The 17,472-nt window shown below is 52.9% G+C and overlaps 1 protein-coding gene across 1 annotated transcript in view; it reads left to right on the top strand.

Annotated features, from left to right (window-relative positions):
- The first annotated feature begins 339 nt into the window (after positions 1 to 339).
- PTPRJ (protein tyrosine phosphatase receptor type J) overlaps positions 340 to 17,472 on the top strand; it is a 177,296-nt gene continuing 160,163 nt past the window's right edge. Inside the window, exon 1 of the mRNA XM_017348393.3 lies at positions 340 to 852. Within this exon, the coding sequence (XP_017203882.3) occupies positions 403 to 852 (450 nt within the window). The 5' untranslated portion in view covers positions 340 to 402. The remainder of the gene's footprint in view (positions 853 to 17,472) is intronic.

Genomic DNA, 17,472 nt, shown 5'->3' with positions numbered 1-17,472 from the left:
GGGCCGTGCCTTCGTCCCAGGTCCGCGGCCAACAGCTGGTGACCCAAACCCCCCGGCCGCGGAGCCAGCATCGCCGGCGCGTGGCGGCGCCGCAGCCGAGCCGCGTCCTGGTCCCGAGCCCCAGGAATGTGGGAGGGCTGCACGGAGGGGCCGGCCAAGGCGCGGGCGCTTCCTCAGCTCGCCCGAGGGGAGCCGCCAGGGCGCGCGCGGGGCGCGCCGCCGCCCCCTCCCCGCCGCCCGGCCGGCTCGGTGGGGGCGGGGGCCGCGGCGCGAGGGCGCGAGGGGCCGCGGCGCTGTGCAGCCGCCCGGCCGGCCGGGGCGGGAGGAAGCGATGAATATTCAGAGGGGGAGGGGAGGAGAGGCGGCCGAGCGCTCGCCGCGGCTCCCTGCAGCCCGAGCCGCATGACGCGCGGAGGAGGCAGCGGGAGCGGCGCGAGCCGCGGGAGCCGGGAGCAGGGGGCCGCGCGCGGGGGGTGGGCGCCGCTCGCTCCGCCCCGCGAAGCCCCTGCGCGCCCAGGGACGCCGCCCCCCCGCCGCAGCCGCGCCGGGCCCCGCCGTGTGGCCGCCGCCACCGCCACCGCCGCCGCTGCCATGTCCCCGGGGAAGCCCGGGGCGGGCGGAGCGGGGACGAGGCGGACCGGCTGGCGGAGGAGGAGGCGGAGGCGGCGGCTGGAGGCGGCGACGCGGGAGCCGGGGCTGTGGCGCACGGCGGGGCCCGATTCGCGCGTCCCGGGCACGTTCCAGGGCGCGCAGGGCATGAAGCCGGCGGCGCTGGAGGCGCGGTCGCCTCCGCGTTGGCCGGGGCTGCGCCGGGCGCTGCCGCCGCTGCTGCTGCTGTTGCGCCTGGGCCAGGTAAGCCACCGGGTGGGCCCGGGCGGGGCCCGGGACCGGCATCCCCTGCACCTGCCCGGGTGTACCCCGATTGGGGGGCCCCGGGGAAGGTGGTAAGGGGGTGCGGATCCTCGGAGTCCCCCTCGTGGAGCGAGCTTGCCGGTGGTGGTGGTGGTGGTGGGGACCCCAGCCGGCCTCGCGCGCGGGCGGCTGAGCTCCGTCCCCGACTGTCTGGTACCAAGGGGAGGGCAGAGGGCCCCGGGGTCCCCGGGGAGCCTGCAGCCTCCTGGTGGCAGCCCCCGCGCGGGCTCTGGACGGTCTGTGGCTCGGCCCTGCCGGGAGCTGGTCCCATCTGGCCAGCGCGGGCCCGGCTCGCGCGCGCCAGGCGGCCGGAGGGGGCGTGTTTGCGGAGGGCTCTGGACGCAGAGCACTGCCGGCCTGGCCAAGCCGCGGCCGACCTCCGACCTGGCCTGCAGGGGCCCGAGGGGCCGGGCCGAAGGGCAGCGTCGCCCGCCCCGGGGGCGCCGGGACTGGGCTGCGGGGTGGTGGGCGAGGCGCCGTAGCCCCGAGCCTGGGGCGCTGTTTTTGCGGAAAGTTCCCAGGCCCGGGGCCGCGCGCAGGCGTTCCCCAGGGCAGCCGGCCTGTTCCCCTGTCTCCCCGCGGGGATCCGCCGCTGGCTGTCCCCTCGCTGAGTGCGCGCTCTGTGGACGCCGGCTGCCCCCCAGCCGCCTCGATATTTCAGCTATTGCTGGGGCTGGTGTTTTGGGGACTGGCAGTTCCCGTGGCGGTGGGAGGCGAGGCTGGGGGGCGGGGGGACGTTCCCATTTCTCAGATAGGGAACTGAGCGAGAGAAGTGAAAGAGCGGAATCACCTAGTGCCGCTCTGCGCCCGAGCTGAGCCAGCGGCTCCGTGCCCGCCGCCTTCCGGGAGCTGCCCGGGTCTTGAGCGCGCCGGGGAAGGTGGCGCGGGTGATGCCCCCGCGCGTGAGAATCTGCCTTGTTGGATGCAGACGCCGGCTCTCCCTGCGATGGGAAGCCGGGGAAGGCAGTTATTGGCTGGCTTCAGGGGGAAACTTTGGACGCACGAATGCAGGGTTGTCTGAGAAAAAAAACAAAACAGAACAAAACATCAGCCCTGGGGCAGCAGTGCAGTCCTGGGAAAAGGACGGGAAGGAGCTGGCGGCCGCTTGCAGGGTCCCCAACAGGCGCTCCACGGGTTGTCTTGAGGGCCTGGAAGGCGGAGGGACTTCCTGCAGAGGGCACTGAACTGGACGAGGTGTCTGAAGGCAGGGCCAGGGCCGACCATCAGCGTCCTACCACGCTCAGTGAACAGCATCTGTGGAATGGGTGTGACTCCACCTGTCTGATAGAATTGTTCCGGGAGCTTCCATCCGTGCGAGGGCTGGAAGGGCTTTGTAAACACCAGAGGGTGTCCAGATGGGTTATCATTAAGGGTAGTGAACGTGAGCTTTTATCCTTGTCCCTGTGAGGAAATTCAGGGAGGGCCCTCTAAGAGGTTAGAAAGAATTGCCTATAGTTTCGGATCTCTTGTACCAAAGTTTGCACTCAAGAACCACCTGGTTCATTTATTTTTAGTTTAATTTGGTACATGTATTAATTTTTTTTCTTTTGACCCCAGCCATATTAATGGTTGCTAGCTGTGCTTTGAATCAGCACAAAATTTCTTGGGTAAATTTATTTCTTGCCCAATCCTTCCTTGTATTTCATTAGCATCCTGCTACTCCACACTTGTCATATATTCTGATATTTCCTTCCTCTCTGGTTGGTTCTGTAGGAACTCAGCACAGCTCTGTTTCTTGTTTTTGGATACGTGATGAAATATTGGGCTCTCTGAAGAATCATTTCTTCATTTTAATACTGGATATTTTCCAAGGAATCGTGCAGTTCAGTTTTGAGCTGGACCTGCCTTCCAGGATAGCTCTAACGCCCCTGAACTTGAGAACCACAGAAGACAGGGAGCAGTCCAAGGTCACTAGGGAAGCCAGGATGCTGGAGCCAGGGACGCTGCTTGTCCCTGGTCTTGTCTTTTTTTTTTTTTTTTTTTTTTTTTTTTTGAGCCGTGCCTTCACTTTGCTCTTTTAACCATAGGCACTGTGTTCCTAACATGTGAGTGTAAATCAAGTTTTTAAAATCGAATCATATTTGTGCACTTTTTCCCCTTTGAAGTTTGTTTAGAAAATGAGAGAAAATATACTGTTTCCCTAACTGTTGATTGGTTTAGTGAGGCTTGGAGAGAGAAAGAGAGAGGGAGAGAGGGAGAGGGAGAGAGAGGGAGAGTGTGTGTTTTAAGATGGACTCAACCATAGTAGGTTGAAAAAAGACACAGCTCCGTTTGGATGTTGATGAGGACGGGGTCTGGAAGCTGGGAGCTGAGATACTGGACGACTCAGTACTTAGGCGGCCTGGGAAAGCCATTTTTGACCCTGGCATCTCGTTCCTGTTCTCCCACACAGGAAGGATGGTCAGAGATGATTCTAGCCCAGGGACTTTGCTGGTTGCAGTATCTGACCCCACCCATTCTTGCAGCATTGTGCACACTTGTTTGGGTTTGTGTGTGTGTGTATGTGTGTGTGTATGTGTTAGGCAGTGTGACGAAGCAGCCCCCACCCCCTCTTCTGACAGTCTTCAAGAAATCAGCGTGACATTTGAGTTGCCTTAAAATGGAAAATGAAAAGCTGGTGACTGATGGCTGTTTTCTTCCTCTTACAGGGTTTTGGTTTGCAGTTTCTTTGCTTTCTTGCTTCCTGGTGAATAATAACTATGTTTATTATCTCTTATAGCTAATCTTTAAGCCTCATTCCTTACCTGCTTCACCCAGAGTACAAAAAATATTTTGCCTCCTCTTTAAACTGCTTGTTAAATGCTCATAGGGGCAACTTAAATATTTTTGCTTAGCTTCAGAACGGAAAAACCAAATGCTTATGTTTTGTTTGCAGACAGTTTAAGAAAACAGAGCAGATTGGTTTATGGTTAGCCGGTGACTTAGAGCTAACTTCAAGTTCAGGCCCATGATAGAGATAACCACGGAATACCCAAGCTTTCCTAAGTGGGGAGAATCCTGGCTTCCGAGTGAGCAATTTCGGTCAGCAAAGAGGTTATTTAGCTCCTAAAAGTAATTTTTGCTTGGGGTTGAGGCTGAGGCCCAGGAGTTGCTGTAGGCCTGGGTTGAGCCAGTGCCTTGTTGGTAATTACTTCTTAGTCCATTCACTTCTTGGCCAAGGGAGTTATTTTGAGTGTAGGATAAGAGGCAATTTTCTGTGTCTTTCCCTTCTAACATAATGCTGTGGATAGTATAGAATTAATAGGTGACATTATGTGTGGCAGGCATTGTGTTGAGAGTTTTGATGCCTTTTCTCATTGGACCATTTCAGACCTGCTTGGAGGTAGGCACTGTTCATGTTCCGCTTTTATGTGAGAGAAAGCTGAGTTTCAGAGCTCGCCCAAGTCCTCGCTAGTGTGGGATGCAGCCAGCTTTGTCTTTTCCGCCCCAGTCTGTTGTCCTTTGCCTTAAGACGTCCCGTGTGTTGGTGAAGGTTTTTGGTGTGCAGCCAAGGGATGGGGCGGCAGACTGTGGTGGCAAGAAGTAGGTTTGGGGGAGAGCAGAGAGTGTGTGGGTTCATCGCTGCCTACACCCTGTAGGATCACCCCACTGGTAACAGGCACAACCCCAACACCCTCTGGCCTGCTTGTGTATTTTGTGGCCTGAGTTGATGAGGCATACCTGCCTTAGTGGAGACAATTTGAGGTCTGGAATGGAAAGACTTGGGTTTGGGTCCTTGCTCTGTCCTGTAGTAGCTACATAAACTTGGGCAAGTTCCCTCACCTCTGTGACTCCTCCTTTCCTTATCTGGAAAATGGGACTAATACTTCCGGTTTCACTGGGTAGTTGAGGGGCTCGAATGAGATAGAAGAGGAACTGCCACGTTAAACCTGACGCACAGTCCCATTGCCAGTGGCGGCTGTGGCTGTAATTTGGGGGAGGAGAAAGGGGGCTTCAGAAAGTTTATAGAACAAAGTGTTTTTAAAGTTTTGAAAATATCTATTTTTATTTGTTCGAGAGAGCGAGAAGGAGACAGAGAGAGAGAGAGAGAGAGAGAGTGGTTCATTCCCCAAATGCCTGCAACAGCCTGGGATGGGCCAGACTGAAGCTGGGAGCTGGCAACTCAGTCCAGGTTTCCCACATGTGTGACAGGGACCCAAGGATTTGCACCATCACCCATTGCCTCCTGGGTGTGCATTAACAATGAAGGTGGGATTGGGAGCAGAGTCAACATTGGAATCCAGGCACTTTGGTAAGGGACACAGGATACTTGACTGATGACTTTTTTTTTTTAAAGACTTATTTATTTATTTGAAAGAGGTAGAGAGAGAGAGAGAGAGAGAGAGAGAAAGAAAAAGGTCTTCCATCCGCTGGTTCACTCCCCAAATGGCTGCAATGGCTGATCTGAAGCCAGGAGCCAGGAGCCTCCTCCAGCTTTCCCACATGGGTGCAGGGGCTCAAACACTTGGGCCATCCTCTGCTGCTTTCCCAGGCACATTAGCAGGGAGCTGGATTGGAAGTGGAGCAGCCGAGACTCGAACCGGCACCCATATGGGATGTGGGTGCTGCAGGCCAGGGCTTTAACCCACTGTGTCACAGCACTGGCCCCTTGACTGGTGTCGTACCCACTGGGCCAAACACCTGCCCTGTGGGACCAGTATTTATGCAGAGTTTCCCACAGAGTGGTGCAGAGCAGTCCTGGGCATGCACAAGATGATCTTAGCGCGGATACAATACATGATTTATTTATTTATTTGAAAAGTGGAGTGAAAGAGAAAGAGATCTGCTATCCACTGGTTCACTCCCCAAATGGCCCAACAGCCAGGGCTGATCCAGGCTGAAGCCAGGAGCCAGGAACTCCATCCTGGTCTCCCAGGTTGGTGATAGGGCCTCAAGTACTTGGGCCACCACCTGCTGCCTTCCCAGGTACATTAGCAGGGAACTGGATCAGATACGGGATACTGGAGTAGCAAGCTGCAGCTTAGTGCCGTGCCACAATGCAGGCCCCTACTTTTTTTTTTTTTTTTCTTCAGTGTTAAGTAGTATTTATTTTAGGAGGTATTGATAAAAAAATTTTAGGTACATGTACAGCCCATGATTGTTTAGATGAGATGAGGCTAAATATAGTGCCATGAAAAATAAATTTGTTGAAATATAATGAACAGTTGAGCCAAAGAAAAATATTAAGTAGCTGTAGAAGTATCATACGGTGTGGTTATGGCAAAATGAGCTTATGCTTAGGGGACAGGCAGATGAGTGGTGGCCACAGTGGGGAACGAGAGCCTCCCTCTGGCTCCTCCCTGCCGGGCACCAGCGTTGTGATGGAAACTGTGAGGGTGACGTTCCTGTTGTCCCTTCAGAGAAAGGCCTGGCCCCTGCCCCAGGAGGAGCATTGGTGAGAGGGCCGAGAGTTCCCGAGTGGAGGCCCCAGAAGCAACGGCTCCCTGAGAGCAGAGACCCCTGCAGTGACCATATTCCCCCCCAGAGAAGAGACCCCCGCAGTGACCGTATTCCCCCCCCCAGAGAAGAGACCCCTGCAGTCACCATATTCCCCCCCGGAGCAGAGACCCCTGCAGTCACCGTATTCCCCCCGCCCCAGAACAGAGACCCCCGCAGTCACCATGTCCCCCCCAGCAGAGACCCCTGCCGTCACCGTGTCCCCCCCACCTGTGGCCGGCTTTCCGGTGGCTTTTCTGGAGGACAGGCGCCGTGGGAAATTTTTACCGCTTCCTTACGAGTGATGGCGGTGGCCATCCGCTTGGCTCAGGATTTCCATGGCGTGGAACTGCTGGGACGAGGGGTGGTGGCCGTGAGATGGCAGATGGGGGGCATTTGGAAAGTGAAGTAGTGTCAGCTCCCACAGGAGCTCTAATTTTAAACATGCAAATGATTTTCAGTTCCACTTTTCCTTCTTCCTGCTAGAGGGAAGTGTCCCCGTTGCCATTTCTGAGGCGTGGACAGGCGCTGTTGTCATTGTCCACAGACTCTGCTTCTCCAGGGCGGGAGTGAGGCCGTGTTTGTCTGGGTGCCCCGGCCAGGCCCCAGCCCCGGGTTGCTCCGTGGCTCCCGAGAGCATAAGTCAGTGAATGTTAAAACTCCGCACCAATATGGAGCTTATCACACAGCAGCTCCTAACCCTTCCTGGGGGCTGGAGGGGTTGGGTGAGAGAGACGCAAGACCCCTCCAGAAGATGTAAAGGGGAAAGTCCTCTCTCCGGAAGGCATGCACCTATTTGCAATCTTGGGTACAACCTCAGGAGTTGCATGGATTCTTCAAGGCAGCCCTGGAAGACCAGGCTAAAAATTCTGCAGTCAGAAACTCCCCACACATGCCCTCTCCACCCCTCTACTGTATTATTTTAATTTTAATTTTAATTAATTAATTAATTAATTTATTTTTACAGGCAGAGTGGACAGTGAGAGAGAGAGAGAGAGAGAGAAAGGTCTTCCTTTTGCCGTTGGTTCACCCTCCAATGGGCGCCGTGGCTGGCGCGCTGCGGCCGGTGCACCACGCCTATCTGAAGGCAGGAGCCAGGAGCCAGGTGCTTCTCCTGGTCTCCCATGGGGTGCAGAACCCAAGGACCTGGGCCATCCTCCACTGCACTCCCGGGCCGCAGCAGAGAGCTGGCCTGGAAGAGGGGCAACCGGGACAGAATCTGGTGCCCCGACCGGGACTAGAACCTGGTGTGCCGGCGCCGCTAGGCGGAGGATTAGCTTATTGAGCCGCGGCGCTGGCCCTTCTGCATTTTTTTTTTTTTTAAAGATGTATTTATTTATTTGAAAGGCAGAGTTACAGACACAGAGAAGGAGAGAGAGAGATCTTCTACCCACTGGTTCACTCCCCAAATGGCCTCAATGGTGGGAGCTGGGCCTGTCTGAAGCCAGGAGTCAGGAGCTTCCTCTGGGTCTCCCACGTGGGTGCAGGGGCCCAAGCACTTGGGCCATCTTCCACTGCTTTCCCAGGCCATAGCAGAGAGCTGGATTGGAAGAGGAACAGCTGGGACTTGAACCAGTGCTCACATGGTATGCGGGCGCTTCAGGGTAGGGCATTAACCCACTGCGCCACAGCACCGGCCCCCATGTATTTCTTATAACCTTCACAAGTAGATTCATAGGGTAAATGTCTAGTTTTAGGGTGGCTGGATTAGAAGCTGTGTGCATTTAATACTTGATGACCCTTCTTAAGTTGTTCAGAAAAATGCTGACTCAGTTTGCACCTGTATCCTCAGGTTTGACATGCCTGTTTGTCTACACCCTCACCTGAACTGAGGGTTGTTAAATTGTTAAGTTGACATTCTTAAAAGTCTCAGAGATGAAAAATCCTATCTTGTTACTTATGTTTGTATTTTTGATTTTGAGTTAGTTGACTATCTTTGCCTGTTTTTGGCAAATATCATTGCATTTCTTTTTTTTTGTCGGCTCCCTCCTCATTAAAAAATTAATTTTTTGTAGTTGATGTATACAACTTTCATTTCTTCAAAAAGATTAATTTATTTACTTATTTGAAAGAAGAGTGACAGAGAGAGAGAGAGAGAGGGAGAGACAGGGAGAGCTCTTTCATCTGCTGGTTCTCTCCTGAAGTGCTTGCAACAGCCAGGGCTAGGCCAGGTGGAAGCCAGGAGCCAGGGACTCCATCCATGTCTCTCACATTGGTGGCAGGGACCCAAGCACATGGGCCATCACCTGCTGTATTCCCAGATATGTTTGCAGGATGCTGGATTGGAAGCAAAGTAGATGGGACTCGAACTGTCACTCTAGTATGTGATACAGAGGCATTCCACGTGGCAGCCGCCACTCTGAGCTATTTTAGATGTAGCCCTTATTCCTTAGGAACTCAGAGATAAATAAGACCTTTGGGAGGTGAAGTGAGCACAGAATATGGAACCAGACTGCTGGTTAGAGTCCTGGCTCCAGCACCAGATGAGCTGTGCGGTCTTGGGTAGGTGCCTTGACCTTTCTGATCCTGGGTGTCTATAAAATACTAATAATAGTACTACCTCTCACACAGGCAGTTGGATGAGTGAGATCAGATTATACTAAAGTTCCTTGCAAATGGGTATAGACATATGAGAATAACATTTTATGAATTTCTAAGGTTCCTATTTACTTAAGAAACAATTCTGAAGTTAGGACAAATTATTAGTTGTCAAAATTATTAGTTGTCAAAATTATGCTATACATCTCCTAGTTCGGAGAACAGAGATTAAATCCCCAGTGGGTTATGTATATTCTGTACACACACACTAAAATTTGCAATGTGGAATAGTGGAGACTTCTCTGATAGAATAGTTGAAATTGTAGTTCTGTTTTTGATTTGTTTCGTTTATTTAAAAGGCAGAGTTAACAGAGAGGAAGAGACAGAGAGAGAGAGAGAGAGGTCTTCCAACCACTGGTTCATTTCCCAAATGGCCACAACGGCCAGGGCTGGGCCTGGCTGAAGCCAGAACCCTAGAACTCATGTTTTCCCACGTGGGTGGCGGGGCACCAAGCACTTGGGCCATCTGCTGCTGCTTTCCCAGGCACTTTAGCAGGGAGCTGGAGGTAGAGCATTTGGGGCTCGAACTGGCACCCACATGGGATGTTGGCATCACAGGCAGCTGCTTAACCTGCTGAACCACAATGTGTACAGTTGAATTCATACAGGGGAAGGGACTGTGGGTTGTGAAGGAACCATTGTTTATGGTGGAGGAATGGCAGGTGTGGTCCTAGCCCTAAGTGGCACAGGGATGTTGACTGTATCCATTAAAAAGGAAGAGTTCTTATGTTTCCTTGAGCGTTTTTCTTTGTCTTGTGCCCTGGCTGGCTTTGCCTGTGGCCACCTCCTATCTCTGGGTACAGTTTTCTTTAGTGGCAAAAGGAGTTATTTTAAGTTACCAATGGGAAATTTGGCGACAGAATTCTCTGCTCTGATTGAGCGAGATGGGAGCTGCAAGGGTCCTTCTGGGCAGATGGCACCACCTGTTTCCACGGTAGCAGTAGGGTGATCCTGCATGTCCTGCTGCTGGCTGAGGCGCCAATGCGTTGCTGTGTCATTGTGTCAAGGGGGCTTCTTCCTCCTCCACTTGAGAGCAGACAGTGCTGCTGGTCATGGGGGAGAGGATTCTGGGTGGAGAGGAATTGCTGCCCAATGCTGCAGGGCTTTGGAGCCACACCCAGCTCCTCCATTCCTAGCTTAGTGACCTTGGGCCAGGTCTGTGAAGGCTCTGAGCCTCATTGTCCTCCTCTGTGCAATGGGGACAGTAATACCCACTTCACAGCAGGTATCATGGATTTATATGGCAGATGCTTGGCATGAAGGAACAGCATTATTTTTTTTAAAAGATTTATTTTATTTATTCAAAAGACAGTTACAGAGAGAAGTAAAGCAGAGAGAGAGAGAGAGAGAGAGAGAGAGAGAGAGAAAGGACTTCCATATGCTGGTTCACTCCCCAATGACTGCAATGGTCAGAGCTGAGCTGAATTGGAAGCCAGGAGCCGGGAGCTTCTTCTGGGTCTCCCTTGTGGTTGCAGGGACCCAAGCATTTGGGCCATCTCCACTGCTTTCCCAGGCCATAGCAAAGAGCTGGATCAGAAGTGAAGCAGCCAGGACTCAAACTGGCGCCCATATGGGATGCTGGTGCTGCAGGTGGAGGATTAACCTACTGTGCCACAGCGCCGGCCCCAGGAACAGAATATTGATGGTGTTTTATTGTCTTCTTTTGCTGAAATATTGGCATAATTTGCCATTGAACAAATTTAAACAGTTTTTTTAACCTTTTAGTTTACAAGTCCGTTGGACATACTTGAGCTTGTTTAATTCTCACATCATCCCTGTGAGTTTGTCCTGCTTACTTGTTACTGCTTATTTAAGGTGTGGCTCAGAGTGGCTATAAGTAACGTGTTCATTTCAGGTGTCATCTCTCTTTCGCACAACAGTTTTGTGTATGCATAGGGTAGCTCTTTTTTTTCCCCCATTTTATTATTTTTATTTGAAAGGCAGAGTCAGCTAGAGTGAGCTCCCATCTGCTGGTTTGTTCCCCCAGTGCCCCCAGAAGCCAGGGTTGGGCCAGGCTGAAGTCAGGAGCAGGGAAGAAGCCCACAGCTCCCGTCAGGCAGTTGCGGGCTTCCTGTGGGTCATGTGTGGGGCTAACAGGAGGGTCTGTGTGGGTCAGGGTGTGTCTGGGTCTCCTGGGAGGACAGCGTGGCACAGGGGCCATTCTCATGGGTGGGGTGGGCGTCTTCCTGTGGAATGGGTGACGTGTTGACACTGGATGCTCAGAGCTGTGATGTGGCAGGGGTGAAATGCTTCCTGGGGTCACCGTGGATTTGAGATCCTGAAGGCTTCTTGAGCTCGTGGGGCCTTGACATATGCGCGGTTGGCATCATGGCACTGCGTCCGGGTCTTCCTGTGGTGGAGTGATTTTGGATTTCACGGAGCTTGCAGTTGGGCGTGATGACACGACTTCAGCGTGAGCTGTAAGCAGAGGGGCCTGGAGAAGGGCCTGGGCTTTGGTGTCAGAGTTGTTAGTTCCTGTCGATGAGGGTGATGATGGCCAGGTCATGTGCTTTTAGGATTTAGTTAGGAAAGGTGTACGAGGTGCCCAATCCAGATTGTGGCTCCCAGGAGACCCTCACAGGTTTGTACCTGTTGCACCTCTTTATTAACATGACCCTTCCTGACTTAGGGGCTGTGGAGTGACACAGAGGTCTGGCCAGGGTTGCCGAGTGCCCCAGGCTTGGACGGATCTGTTCTGAGGGTGTTCAGGGAACATTGCTGTCCAGGGCGGTCCCTGAATCCTGCTGTGCAAGGAGAAAAGGTTGGGCACGGAGGGGAGAGCCGGAGGGGAGAGCCGTTCTTGGAGAGGCTGTGTTGGGGGCCCGTGATCAGGCTCAGGCCCTCTGTGACCAGCCTTTTGACTTCCCTGGGAAGATGCACAGGGCCCTTTTCTCTTCTCTGGAGTCTGGCATTCATATTGCAGCTGTCGTAACCATGGGGCTGGGGTGCATGGCCGATACGTGGGGTGCAGAGGGGCTGCATCTTTTCCTGTAGCACAGGGATTTTCTTCCCGGGCATGGTCATATTTTGGGCAGGGTCATTCATTTTTGGAGAGGCTGTTCTGTGCACTATGGGGGTGCTTAGCCCCCCTATACCTGGCCTCTACCTGCTAGATGCCAGTAGTGCTCCCTCCCCCGGTTGTGACATCAGAAATGTCCCCAGAGCTTGCCACATGTCCCTTGAGGGGAAACTGCCCTGGGCGAGAGCCTGTGCTGTGGGCAGCACCTGCTCCCAAGTACTGGTGAGGTGGCCTGAGGGTCGCTCTAGGTGAGTCTGGCTGTGTCTGCAGTCAGCCTCATGTTGATACCTGACTTTCTCTCTGTGAGACAGGAGGTCTACACCAACAGAATTGTTTAACATGCCACAAATATCCAGGTTGCTGCATCTCAAAGGAGGTTTCTCAATCCCACGCTGCTTGCTTGTCATTTGAGCCCTTTTCTGAATGCTATGGTAGAGTAAGCACAGTTCCGGGAGTCTTGGCGCCTGGATGTCGATTCCTCTGCCACATTTCTCCTTGTGTTCCAGCCTCGGTTTGCTCCTCTGTAAATGGGAATAATTGTTAGTCTCCAACCCCCACCTTGCCTGGGATGGGAGAGGCATTGATGTGCCAGGCATGGTGCTAAGCTCTGCTACAGGGATGCGAAGTTGAGTGAAAATGTGGCCTGTTGGGGCTGGCGTTGTGGCATAGTGGATAAAGCCGCCGCCTGCGATGTGAGCATCCCATATATAAGCGCTGGTTTGAGTCCCGGCTGCTCCACTTGTGGCTCAGCTCCCTGCCCATGAGCCTGGGAAAGCAGAGGAAGATGGCCCAAGTGCTTCAGCTCCTGCACCACGTGGGAGACCCAGAGGAAACTCCTGGTTCCTGGCTTTGTCCTGGCCCAGCTCCGGCTGTTGTGGTCATTTGGGGAGTGAACTAGTGGGTGGAAGGCCTCTCTTTGTTTTTCCCTTCTGTCTATAAGTCTGCCTTTCAAAATCAAAATCAAAATAAATAAGTCTTAAAGCAAAAAACAGTAAAGACCCCAAACCTTCCATGGCTTCTAGCACTCTTAGTTTAACCCATGCAGTGGCCTGCAAGGCCTTCAGCTTAGATCTGGGGGTGAGACCCTCCCATCCCCTGACCCCATCCCAGCCCCCTTGTTCAGCACTCGCTCCGGTTACAGCTCAGATCTGGGGGTGAGACCCTCCCCCCTCCCAACCCCGTCCCAGCCCCCTTGTTCTGCGCTCGCTGTGGTTACAGCTCAGATCTGGGGGTGAGACCCTCCTTCCGGTTGCAGCAGACACCTGAACGCCCCCTTGCCCCTCTGGGGTGCTTGCTGAGTGCCCTTCCTGTCTCTGGTTCTCTGGTGCCTGGAGCAGAACCAGCCTCAGAAATGTGTTCATTGGATGAATGAATTGAAAGCACCACCCACTGCGAATGTCCCCAAGTCCATCTGTGTGTGTGTGTTTGGGGGATGAAATAATCCTTGTGGGTGGGGTTTAGGTTGCTGTGATGAAAAGAGCACAGATTTCAGAGTCCCTTCGACTTGGGTTTGAATCCCAGCACCGCCTCTTAGCAGCTGTGTGATCTTGGGAAGGTTCTGAACCTCTCTGAGCTGTGATTCTTCCTTGTCTGCAAAGTGGAATCACAGTGTCGAGTGCCAGGCTGGCCCAGGGACTCCTGGTAACTGAACGCGGGAGGTTTCTGAATTCATGCCTTCCTTATCCAGGAGAGGAAGACAGGAGATGGAGGTCCAGCAGGCAGCCTGAGGCCGCAGCCACGCGCCAGGGTTCAAGCCTTTGCAGGCAGCTGGGTTAGCGTCAGTGTTAGGAGTTGTGTCCCGAAGGCCCCAGAGCAGGCCTGGTGCAGAGACACCTGTGAACCTTGTAAGGTGCTGCTACTCCTCCCCTGTTGACATTTGCTCTCTCGTGACATTTAGGTTTTCTTACTCTTTTGTTCTCAGCTTGGTGACAGACTCACCAGTTTCCTGTCTGTTGGAGGTGCGCACTTCCAGACACAGCTTCCGTCAGCCGAGACCCCGGGGAGCACACGTCTGAGGCCAGGCGTGTGCCCTGTGTTTGGGCCTTGGTGCTCTGGGGAGGATGGGCGAAAGAGTGCATTTTCCCATAAAATATTTTTCTGCCTTAAATGTTTGTTGAGTGTCTCTTTTGTATCAGGCATTGTGATTATGACCAATTAAAAAAAAAGTACATAGTAAATTTTGTTGTCACCCCAGCTCATTAATCCGTTCTTTTTCTATGACCTGCTGCTTGAATGCTTGTCTTGTGATTGTTATTAATTTTTCCAAAAATTATGTATTTGAAAGGTAGAGTGGTGGAGAGAGAAGGGGGAGGGGAGAGAAGGGGGAGGGGAGAGAGAGAGAGAGAGTGCGAGCGAGCTCCTCCATCTGCTGATTCATTCCCTAAATGCCTACAACAGCCAGGGTTGCACAGGCCAAAGCCAGGAGCCAGGAACTCCATCCCGGTCTCCCTCTTGAGTGGCAGGGATTCAAGTACTTGAGCATTACCTGCTGCCTCCTAGGCGTGTTAGCAGGGAGCTGGATTTGAAGCAGTGTGGCCAGGGCTTGAGTGGGCACTTTGACGTGGGATGCTGGCATCCCTGGTGCTGGCTTAACCCACTGTACCACAAGGCTGCGCCTTGATTATTTTTATGGGAGATACACAGGTGTGTGACCGTGACTGGTGGGCCTGAGGTGGGTGCCACTCACTGAGGCAGGTTTTCTGGGGGGCGTCAGCACCTGGAGTCCCATTGCAAGTGGCTGCTTTATTTTGGGCTGGGAAAGCCTCAATGTTTAAATGAGGTGGAACAGTTCAAGTGATTTTGGTCGCTTTTGAAAATAATTACTTTTTTCCCAATTGTGTGAGAGCTGTGTAACAACATTAAGATAAATTTAGAAACTAGAGAAAGGGAAAAGCCGTTTATTTCCCTCATCATGGAACTATTATAATGTTAAAGTAGTTACAGTAGGGATTTTTCCTGGGTGGCTTCTTATTTAAAATAACTGCAGTCACAGCAGGGACAGTTTCAGAGTCTTCCATCGTAAAGGATGGAGTGAAGAGGACTCTCTCCCATGGTGATACACGATCAAGCCTTAATTTTTAATAGCTGCGGAATACTGCGGAGTGGATGGACTGTAATTTACTTAACCTTATCCAGTTAGGGACGTAAGCCACAGATGTTTTTTCTTTTTTTCATCATTGTAAGTAGTGCAGAGATGACTATTTTCATGTTTCTGGTGCTTCTCTGTAAAGTAGAAATTATTCAGGATTAATTTCCAGGCGCCTTTCTAATATGTGACAGCACTTGCCAAACGACTTTCCAAAAGTGCTGCCTTGTTTACATTGCCATCAGGATGCATGAGACTGCCCGTTTTACTACGCCCACACCAGCCACTGGGTGTTAATCATTTTTAAGAGAATATTTTAATTTTAATATTTGCATCTGCAGACATGCCAGCTGGGATGGGTGATGACTGTCTGACACCCCTTTTTGACAATGTGTGTGTGACTCATATAGAACCTGTTTTGTGCAGTCCTTTTCAAGAAACTAAAACATTTTTACCAGTCAGGGAAAATGTCAAGTCGCTGCCCATGTTTTGAAGTTATCTGCACTTGCCTGGTGCTACCTGGGAAATCTAACTCTGGCCAGGCACCACCTGGCCCTGCTGGTGGATTACCTGGCTGCAGGCATCTTCGGGTGTGCTCATTGCATTTTGGGAGCTGATTGTGCTCCAGTATCTGGGTTTAAACGGAATGATGTGCTTGTTGGACGACCACTTGCAGAGTGAAAGGTGACTGAGCACCTGGTGGGTGTCTACACCTTCCTGGTTACATCTCAAGAGACACAGCGAGTGCTAGCGCAGTGAAAAGAACTAGGAAACCAAGTTTAGTTGGAGAGAGGAGGAGGACTGGTCAGAGAGAGCGTCAGATGCTGTTGGCCTTGGGAATAAGGCCAAGCAGGCACTGTTGTTGCTGGGTAGGGGTGAGTGTCCAGAGCCCAGCCCCCCGCGGGGGAGAGTCACTGGGGATCCACTCTGGCAGACCTGGGAGTGTTTGTGGCAGGGCAGGCTGGGCCTGGACTTGGACATCTCCGATGCCTGCGTGACTGAGATGTTCCTTGTAGAGAGTGAGGCGCTCCGAGGGGATTTTCCTTTCAGGTTGTAAATAGCGATCACTTTATTGTTTTGTTATACTGTTTGATGGCAATTAAAAATAGCTTTATTGAGCGATGATTCATGTACAATAAACTTCACTCTTTAAAGTGTGCAATTGAGTTTTTAAAAGATTTATTTATTTGGCAGAGTTACAGGAGACACAGAGAGAGAGAGAGAGAGAGAGAGAGAGCACACTATTGAGGGCTTCCATCTATTGCTTTACTTCCCAAATGGCTGCAACAGCTGGGCTGGGCCAGGAGCTTCATCCAGGTCTCCACATGGGTGCAGGGGCCCAGGTACTTGGGCCATCTTCCCCTGCTTTCCCAGGTGCCTTAGCAGGGAGCTGGGTCAGAAGTGGAGCAGCCGGGACTTGAACTGGCGCCTATCCGCAGGCATCACAGATGGCATCTTTACCCACAGCATGGCCCCAATTGAGTTGTTTTTAAGATGTTTGGAATGATGCAGCCTCTGACACCATCTCCTTCTAGAATATTTTTGTTACTCCCAAAAAAGAAACCCCAGGTCCATCAGTTGTTACTACTGATGCCTGCTTGCCCCGGTTCCTGGCCACCACCAGTTTGCTTTCTGTTTCTGCAGTGGGTGCAATGACATGATGGGTGACCCGGGCGTACTTACTTCCCCCAGCACAGAGCTTGCAGGGTCCACCTGCGTGTGCGCGAATGTGAAGACTTTGTCCCTTTATGGCCTGGTGATGCCCCGTCCCAGGGCGTGGCCTCTCAGGAGCTGCTGGACCTTTGGGTTGTTTCCCCTTGCGGGCTTCTCATGAATGATGCTGCTGGAAACACTGGCGTGCGGGTGTCGGTGGATGCTCTCCACAAGGGAGGATTTTGACCTGGGAGTGGTCTTTGGAGCCCTGGGAAGCAGAGTGAGAGAGAGAGAGAGATCTTGCATCCACTGGTTCAATCCCCAAATGAGAGAGAGATCTTGCATCCACTGGTTCAATCCCCAAATGCCTGCAACAGCTGAGGCTGGGCCAGGCGGAAGCCAGGAGTTCATCTGGGTCTCCCGTGTGGGTGGCAGGAACCCAGCCACAGGAGCCATCAATCAACCACTGCCTCCCAGAGTGTGTATTAGCAGGTAGCTGGGTAAGAAGCAGAGGCACTGGAACTCGAATCTGGCACTCCAGTAGGCATCCCAAGTGATGTACCAACTGCTGCACCAAACGCCCACCCTTTTTATAAGATGAGGGGACCCAGGCATGGTGTGGTTGAGTCAGCTGCACAGCTAGGAAGTGGCAGATCCCAGCCCTGTCTGGCTGTCAGTCAGCCTGCAGTCCCCCGTCCCCAAGTAGGCCGGCCATGGCAGTGGGCTCGCTGGGAGGGGCCCCACGGCTGAGAGGTGCTGGACAGGGCAGCATTAGTAGGACAGCTGTGTG

Source organism: Oryctolagus cuniculus, chromosome 1 (genome assembly GCF_964237555.1).
Source record: "Oryctolagus cuniculus chromosome 1, mOryCun1.1, whole genome shotgun sequence".
NCBI classification, from domain to species: domain Eukaryota; kingdom Metazoa; phylum Chordata; class Mammalia; order Lagomorpha; family Leporidae; genus Oryctolagus; species Oryctolagus cuniculus.
The sequence above is the reverse complement of the archived record's forward strand: the minus strand, read 5'-3'. Positions and strand labels throughout refer to the sequence as shown.